Source organism: Camponotus floridanus, unplaced genomic scaffold (genome assembly GCF_003227725.1).
Source record: "Camponotus floridanus strain SB8 unplaced genomic scaffold, Cflo_v7.5 scaffold1, whole genome shotgun sequence".
NCBI lineage: Eukaryota > Metazoa > Arthropoda > Insecta > Hymenoptera > Formicidae > Camponotus > Camponotus floridanus.
In genome coordinates, this window is record NW_020229214.1 from 9,084,609 (window position 1) to 9,093,663 (window position 9,055).

General features: G+C 34.7%; 1 protein-coding gene across 4 annotated transcripts; it reads left to right on the forward strand.

Moving 5' to 3' along the window:
* The first annotated feature begins 268 nt into the window (after positions 1 to 268).
* LOC105254289 (serine/threonine-protein kinase Tao) lies at positions 269 to 8,502 on the forward strand. 4 transcript variants are annotated; one of them, XM_011262845.3, is made up of 12 exons: positions 269 to 988; positions 3,101 to 3,543; positions 3,659 to 4,007; positions 4,340 to 4,515; positions 4,660 to 4,822; positions 4,942 to 5,291; positions 5,713 to 5,958; positions 6,068 to 6,295; positions 6,715 to 6,954; positions 7,138 to 7,395; positions 7,490 to 7,746; positions 7,977 to 8,502. In XM_011262845.3, exons 2-12 carry the CDS (start codon positions 3,238 to 3,240, stop codon positions 8,095 to 8,097), a joined length of 2,694 nt encoding a protein of 897 aa, XP_011261147.1. In that variant the 5' UTR covers positions 269 to 988; positions 3,101 to 3,237; the 3' UTR covers positions 8,098 to 8,502. The 4 variants fall into 4 exon arrangements, with proteins under 4 accessions (XP_011261147.1, XP_011261150.1, XP_025262871.1 ...); XM_011262848.3 differs by having other exon boundaries at positions 3,105 to 3,543; XM_025407086.1 differs by lacking the exon at positions 269 to 988 and adding an exon at positions 1,766 to 1,947 and having other exon boundaries at positions 3,105 to 3,543.
* The last annotated feature ends 553 nt before the right edge of the window (positions 8,503 to 9,055 follow it).

The window sequence follows — 9,055 nt, forward strand, 5'->3', positions numbered from 1 at the left end:
AATATGACTAAATTATTAAAAAATTAACCATTATTTATACATTAATTATCATCTTATATCGCAACTCGTATATTTTTAATAACAAATATACTAAAAAATAGCTATACAACATTCATATTTAAATCGATAAATCGAGTAGTCTATTTCGAGAGCTACCCGAACGACGGTCGATAATGCAGAAAATGATGAGGCGCGCGTTATCGACGGAGTAAAACGAAAGACCCTCAGGTCCTTTCCATCGGTCGGCAACGAAAAGTTTCTGGGCTAGCCCTACGTAGAAAGAGAGAGAGGACAAGAAGGAGAGGAAGGACGAAGGACAAAGAGAACGGAAGAGCGAGCGTATCGAGGCGGCTAGTTTGCAACGTGACCGGCGTAGAGCGCCACCGCTATCGCGACGGACGGACGGCTCTCGTGTGCGCCTGGTGTAGTGTGTACAGTGTACGGTATATAAGTGTAAAACGGGGCGAGATCGGGGGACGTGAAGCGCAGAAGAGGAAACGTTCTCGTGGACGGTGATCCTCGGGCGATCGTCGTTGGGTCCGCGCACGAAATCCGCGTCGGTCGCGTCCGCGAAGCGGCTCGTCGTCGCCCGAACCGCTTCCTCGCTCTCTCTCTCGGGAGAGAGAGCGCGCCCGCGCGCGGGCCAGTGTTTCGCGCGTGTGCGTGTGTGCATGTTGGTGCGTGCGTGACGTGCGTATACGACACGGCGACGGCGACGAGGACGACGACGAGGACGAGGACGAGGACGAGGGCGACGAGGCGCGTATCGTTCCGGGGCGCGGCGCGCGGTCTGCGCGACGAGGACGGCGAGTCGAGGACGGGCACGGGCGTTTAATTATGCCCGCGGGATCGGCGGCCAGGAAAAAGAGCTGCCGCTGCTCCTCCTCTCGCTCCTCCTCCTTGGTCGCCGTCTTCTCCTCCGCCTGAAGAGAGTGCACGGAGCCTGCGAGGCGCATGCTTCCCCGCCCGCTCCCTCGCCATTTTCGAGGTGAATACGATTTTCTCGGCCCTTTTTTAGCCGACCGATCGACCCTGCCCTCCCCGCGAATTTCCTTCCGCTCGGAGGTTCCGCGAGTCGCTAACCGTGCGACGCGATGTCACACCAGCAGCCGGACCCGGCCGTGACGCACGCTAATGCGATTGTGTGTTTTCGCGTATTGACGGAGCGCATCGGGAACACGGCGCATCGCAGCGCAGCGCAGCGCTGCGTATCGCTCGCGCTCTCGCGGGGCGGGGGGAGGGGGGAGAGGGTCCGGATCCGGACCGCGATCCTTCTTATGCCCGCATTTTTCATTTTCCATCTCCCCCCCCCGCGAGCGATTCCACCTTTTCGTCGTTTTCGTCGAGCCTCCTCCGTAAAGCCTGCTCCATCGCGTTCGAGGATATCCCGAGGTGGCCTCTCGGTTCCCCTAATCTCTCTTTTAAGGATTCTTTCCGCGCCGCTCGATTATCTCGCACGTACACCCCCGTCATCCAAACGCGTCTCGCCGAATATTTTGACCCCTCCTCCTCCTCCTCCCCCTGCCCCCCTCGCCTCTTCCTTCTTCCCCGTTTCGGTTCCGGTGCGATAAGGCAGTCGATGCTCCTCTTCGCGCAGCATAACGGTCGACTTGACAAAATCATCGCGATCCTCCTCCGCGTCCAGGATCTCCTCTCGTTCGATGTACATACTAGGTGTCGGTCTTTTTCTCGCTCTCTCTCTCTCTCTCTCTTTCTCTCTCTCTTTCTTTCTCGTTGGCGAGTAATGTGACTAACGCGATAACAATGACGAGAGTTGCGGCGGTTCTCGTCGCTCCTACGGGAACGTGCCTATTTCTGCGGTGTCGTTACGTATTCTCTTTCCTCGCCCTCGTCGACCGGGGGGATCACTTTTAGATCTCGCTCTGCGAACGAAAAGGAAAAAAAAAACACAGAAACGACGACAAAGCAGGACAATGGGCTGCGAACGTAAATGTTTGTTGTTGTGTTTGCGGTTCGTGCGTTGTGTCGCGTTAAACTTGGCGAGACTCGTAAAGTGCATCCGGTCGGAAGGTGCTGCGACTTCTAATGTTCGCGTGAAAAATTAACGATTTTTTTTTTTTTTTGCGATTCGGGGAGCAAACGTCTTAACCCAGTCTCCTCTCGGATAGAATGCTCGACGAGTGGAACTTTATTAGCGATAACTGTAAAAGATTTAAATCATTTGTGGGGGTCATTTGTGTGTAATAAAATTTGAGTGGATGTAAATGGATAGGGAGATATTGTTTTTAAGAAAATTATCGATAAAAGAGTCTTAATTTTATACATGTCAAAATGTTTATTGAAAATTAACAAGTACGGAAGATATTGATAGGTGGAATTTGCAGAAAAAATGCAGTTGCTTCAAATTGATTAAAGATTTTTCATTGAATGATTTCTCTGAATAATCCACAATGATACTTTATAATTAATTCATTAATCATAACAATGTTATAAATTGACAAAGTGAAAAACTTTAAAATCAAGTTACTTAAAATTTCTTTTCAATACAAATGTCAAAAAAATGTCAATTCTGATAAGTACATAATATATGAAAATTACAGTTCTAGGATTAATACAACTTAAAAGCAATATAAAACATAATATTGAGAAGAATGTAGATATTTCTTATTAAAAATTGGAATGAAAAAAAGAATTTTTATGCTAAGACATTGATAATTTTCGTGTTATAAACAGTTAAAGTTGTTTCTTGTTGAGTTTTGGAAATACAAATAGACAAAACATTATCTTTTATCTCATTTGAAGTGGCTTCCTGTCATGTGGAATTTTAATTTCATATTTATCAAAATATTTAATTACTGAAAAGTGAAATATTAATAAGTTGTAAATTCTTGTTTAATATATTTTTATAACAATTTCTATGAATTAATTATCTTTAATCTTATTTTTAATATCTTATATAAGAATATGAATTATTCTATTTTCTAATAATTATGTACTTTATGTAGCAATTGGTTAAAACTGTCATTTAATGTAAAAAGAAACAATATTTTTTTTTTCTATTATCAATATATGCATTAGTGTAATTCTAGTTTGAATCAATTTTTAATGTGTTTATATCGAAAATATATTTCTTTTCTAGATAGAATGTTATATTCAGGAATGGACTGACAGAGGATCTATTAAAGTTGGAAGGTTCAGGCGAGGAATCTAAAGACGATTCAACAAAGCAAGGTGTCTGGACTAGGCCTCGGGCATCTAATTATCAATAACTCGACTATGCCAGCTGTTGCAAGGCCTGGTAGTTTGAAGGACCCAGAGATTGCCGAATTATTTGAGAAAAATGATCCGGAGAAAATATTTGAGGATCTGCGCGAGATCGGGCATGGTAGTTTCGGGGCTGTTTACTATGCACGATGCCTGGTTACCAAAGAAATTGTTGCCATCAAGAAGATGTCCTACTTGGGAAAGCAAACGGTGGAAAAATGGCAGGATATTTTGAAGGAAATTCGATTTCTTAGGCAACTTAATCATCCTAACACTATAGAGTATAAGGGTTGCTATCTCAGGGACCACACTGCCTGGGTATGTATGAGATTTCATTTCTTTTTTTAGTCAAAAAAAATTTGTCTAATTTTAAATCTGTAAAATTGACATTTTAAAGACATTGTAAAGTTTTTGCATATATTATTTTTTATAGTTGGTGATGGAATATTGTCTTGGCTCTGCATCAGATATTATTGAAGTACACAAAAGACCTCTTAAAGAAGAAGAGATAGCTGCAATATGTGATGGTGTATTACGTGGCTTGAATTATCTGCACAATCTTGGTAGAATCCATCGTGATGTGAAAGCAGGAAATATTCTACTTACTGAAAATGGTACAGTGAAATTAGCTGATTTTGGATCCGCAAGTATAAAATGTCCAGCCAACAGCTTTGTAGGGACTCCATATTGGATGGCACCAGAAGTTATATTGGCTATGGATGAAGGGCAATATGATGGCAAAGTTGATGTATGGTCATTAGGAATAACATGCATCGAATTAGGTATATATTTATAATTTAATATATTGATTATGTAAAACTCTCTAGAATTAACAGATTAATATTTGTTGTATATTAATAATTTGAATATTACTATTATTAATTGCTCAATTATTTTACATGTGTAACATTTATATCCAAGCAACAAAATATTATATTGATTATTTGAATTATAAGATATCAGTATGATTTTCCTAAGCTTTCTAATTTATAATTTACACATTTTAACTATTTCACTTTATTAAACTTTTTATCCTAATTTATCCTAATTATTATTATTATTTATTTTACTTTAGACATATAAAATTTAATTAGTGATACATTATTAATTACAGCGGAAAGAAAACCGCCTTATTTTAATATGAACGCTATGAGCGCTTTGTATCATATTGCACAGAATGATACTCCAACGTTAAATTCACCAGATTGGACTGATGTCTTTCGTCATTTTGTTGAGGTGTGTCTTACAAAAAGTCCAATTGAAAGATTGACATCCGGAAAACTGTTATCAGTGAGTTGTCTTTATATATATATATATATATCAACACAATGATGCTTTATATATATATTTTATATCTTTTTTTTTTTTAATAATATTATACACGTATGTTTAATAGTAGTCTAGTTGTTCTCTTATAGGCTTTCAATTTTACAGCATCCATTTGTCACCAGATCACGTTCTCCTCAAGTTTTAATAGATTTGATACAGAGAACAAAAGCTGCTGTCCGGGAATTAGATAATTTAAATTATCGTAAAATGAAGAAAATCTTGATGATTGATGCATGCGAAACAGAGAGCACAGTTGGTGATGCTGATGGTATGTCAACAATTTATTTTATCAAGTATTAAATCTTAGTACTATTTTTTTATATGGATTGAGTATGTGTAAATGCATTTTATTAACATTTCTAAATCTTTACAATTGTATGATTACAGATACACCTGATGAACAAACAGGTGGTGATAGTAGCAAAAGTAATTCAATTACCTCAGAACATTCGATTCACTCGATGGGCGTCTCAGCAAGCTCTCAAAGTTCCTCCACCAATAGCCTGCCATTACCGAATGCTGATGGTAATGACTATTCTTCGGGATCTGTCAGAAATCGGCATAAAGTTTCAGCAGGTGGTGTCACTGCCAATCTTCTTGAACACGGTGCCAATAATTTTGCAACAATTAGGACAACTTCAATTGTTACCAAACAACAAAAGGAACATATGCAAGAAGAAATGCATGAACAAATGAGTGGCTATAAACGAATGAGAAGAGAACACCAAGGTGCTTTGGTAAGAACTCAAATTTTGTTTAACATTATTAGGAATAATACAGAGAGGAAAGCCTAAATAAAAAAGTCTGCAATTTTATAATTCATGATTATTGATAAATATAATAATTGATAAATATAACTATAAATTTTTTAATTTGCAATATGTATTTTTGAATCAGAATTTAAATTTTCTTTTATCAGAAATGAGAAATTTTTTAAAATTAATTGAAAAAAAAACAACTCTGGTGATAACAGTAAAAATAGTTTAATTATCTCAAAACATTCGATAGGCATCTCAGGAAGCTCCTCCTTTAATAGTTTGTCATTGCCAAATGCTAATGGCTTTTTTCGGGACCTATCAGAAATTGGCATTATATACATATATTATTTTTATTTGTTAATAATTATACAAATTTTATTTATCATATAATTTATTGCAGGTAAAATTAGAGGAACGCTGCAAAATGGAAATGGAATCACATAAACAATTATTAGATAAGGAATATGAAACTCTTTTGCAACAATTTAGTAAAGATCTCGAGAAATTGCAACTTAGACATCTACAAGAATTGGAACGTAAATTAAAACAAAATCAAAATGCTGAAAAGAAACTTCATAAAGAGATAACAAGTAGACAGGAAGCTGATCGTAAAGCTCTAGAAGCTCAACAGAAAAGAGAGTACAAAGTAAGATATTATTGGCATAAAAATATATAATTCAATATATAAAGTTTATAATATATTTAATTTATATTTAATTTATATTTTTAAACATTATACAATTGTATTTATATAGGCTTATAAAGAAAGATGGAAAAAAGAACTTTCTCAGGACGAAGTAACTCCAAAGAGGCAACGAGATGCTACACTTCAAAGTCAGAAAGATAATTTAAGACAAATGGAAGCGCAAGAGGAACAACGGCTTGCGAGGGGACAACGAGAATATTTGGATCTTGAAATTCGTAAATTCCGTAGAAAAAAGTTACTCATCTTCCACAGTCTGGAACAGGAGCTTCTTCGTGAGGTTTGTACATATTACATGTTTAAATGAATGATTCTTCAACTATTCTAAGCAATATTTTCACCAAAATCTTTTCTCTGTTTAATTTTAAATACATATTTTTTACAAACAATATATAATAATATAAAAAAGCACATAGTAATAGCTATAATATAGATATGTAAAATATTTATAAAAAAACTGTAGCATATTTTTTAAAAACAATTTCTTTGCAAGAAACTTTCTTTTTTATTCTGTTCAATCCATCATGATGTCAAATGATATAATATGCTTTATATATTGTATATAAAGCTCTTTTTTTTTAATTAACTTTATGTATTAACTTCAAAATTAAACTTATTAATTAATATTCTATTAACATTTTTTATTTTTTATTAAATGTTTAAGACATGTTAAATTTATATAAAAATAAATTTATATAGGAATTGAATAAACGGCAACAGCAATTGGAACAGGCACATGCTATGCTCCTGCGACATCATGAAAAGACACAAGAATTGGAATATAGACAGCAAAGAGCAGTTCATGCACTTCGTGAAGATCAGGTGCATCGACAGCATACAACAGAACTTTGTAATCAACAGGATTATATGCAAAGGGCCGAACGTGATTTACGTAAAAAACATGCATTAGAACTTAAGCAACAACCGAAGAGTCTTAAGGTGAGTGACACAATAATAAATATTAGTGCGAGCATTAGTTATATAATGCATAACTATTTTCTAGCTGATATTCATTTATGAAAATATAAAAGTACAACTTGACATGTCAATTTTAATGTTATATGTTTTCAATAGTATAATTTATTAATAATTGTAATAATTAAATAATTTTTGTAATTTTAGCAAAAAGAAATGCAAATTCGTAAACAGTTTAGAGAAACTTGTAAAATACAAACGCGACAATATAAAGCATTAAAAGCTCAAATCCTTCAAACAACTGTTAAAGAAGAACAAAAAGCAGTTATTAAAAAGTTAAAGGAAGAACAAAGACGTAAATTGGCACTTTTAGGCGATCAATATGAACAGAGTATCGCTGAAATGCTCCAAAAACAAAGTATACGGCTAGATGAATCACAAGAAGTAGAATGCCATAATCTTAAGGTCTGATAAAACAAATTATAATATATATTACTGTGATATATTATATATCGTGTATTCTTTTACTAATTACATGATTTTAAAATTAATTTTACAGGAAAGATTAAATTATGAATTAGAAATTCTGATGGCATACCAATCAAAAAATAAAATGCAAGCCGAGGCACAGAGAAACAGAGAACGCCGCGAATTGGAAGATCGCGTATCTGTTCGACGAGCCTTGCTTGAGCAAAAAATGGAACTAGAAACTCAGGAATTCCTCCGTGAACGTAGTGAACGTATACGTCTGTTGCATGAAAGGCAAGAACGGGAACTGCAGCAATTTGACGAAGAAAGTGCAAGAATAGGATTCAGGTATGAGAATTCAGGATCCTTATTTTAGAAAATCCCACTTTATTATTTGATTCAAAGTGTAAAATTTACTATGAAAAGATATGATGTAATTAAATTTTATAAACATAGCACACAACATTTATTTCAATTTTTAATAAGATATTTGTTATTCTCATTCATTGTTACAAACATTATACGGCATCTCTATGTGATACTTTATAATTTTTATAATATTTTTCAAATTATTATAGCGCTTTGGCGATAGCTGAGGCATCAAAAGAATCTTACCCGGACGATGAAAGCCTCAGCGGCTCCATGTTAAGTCTGGCTCACAGTAATAGCTCTACATCCTTCCCCCCTAATAGTCTTTAAATGTAATCATATATATGTACATGTATACATATATATGTATATACATGTTTGCCTGTAGCAAGTACATGACGAGTTTACCGACATATAATAATTCGACGACTTACATATATAACAAGGTCGACTCGTCGCGTGTATTAATCCGAACCTAAGAGATTGTTAAGGTTGGATTGTTAAGGTTGGGAATGTGTATTGGACTGAAATTATTACATAACTGCATATTTTTTAATTGCCAATATATATCAATATAATTTAGCAGAACAGAAAGAGAAAGAGAGAGTTTCACATTGATGAAGAATTTAGATGCTTTTTGCAATATTATAATATATTTATTAATTGTATCTAAACATTTGCAATGTTTACACAAAGATAAAGAAAAGTCTTTAAAATATTAATCTCATTTATAATACCCACCCAGAATTTTAAAATATAAACTAGAAGAAACATATGTCAGCAATGAATATAGAATATTACACACACTACTAGGGAAGAAAAAAAATTCAGAAACATTTATTTATTAATATACTATGAATATACATATGTGTGTGAATATATATGACTGTGTGACAAAAATAAAAATACTATAAAATTCTAATATACATATATATTTCTTTTTTTTAAATATCAATACTAAAGGCTTTAGTAAGAAAAAATTTGAAAAGTAATAAAAGATCATATATATAGGAGATACTAATTATTTATAATTCAACAATTACTATAAAATTAAAAGATGTAGGAATAAAAGAGGATAATTATATCCTAAATTTAAATCTCTTCGAAAAATTCATGTCTCATTGCTAGTATTTGAATTTTATAATATTGTTATTCTTGTCATAAATGTTTCTAAATTTTTCCTTACCCTAGTAGTGTGTATAAAATTCTATACTCACTGCTGACATACATTTCTTCTGGTCTATATTTTAAAATTCTACTAGGTATTGTAAATGAGATTAATGTTTTA

Coding starts and splice junctions, on each gene's coding strand:
- LOC105254289 (XM_011262845.3), top strand. CDS start 3,238: ATGCCAGCTGTTGCAAGGCCTGGTAGTTTGAAGGACCCAGAGATTGCC. Junction 3,544..3,658: donor TCAGGGACCACACTGCCTGG/GTATGTATGAGA, acceptor TATTTTTTATAG/TTGGTGATGGAATATTGTCT. Junction 7,396..7,489: donor TAGAATGCCATAATCTTAAG/GTCTGATAAAAC, acceptor TTAATTTTACAG/GAAAGATTAAATTATGAATT.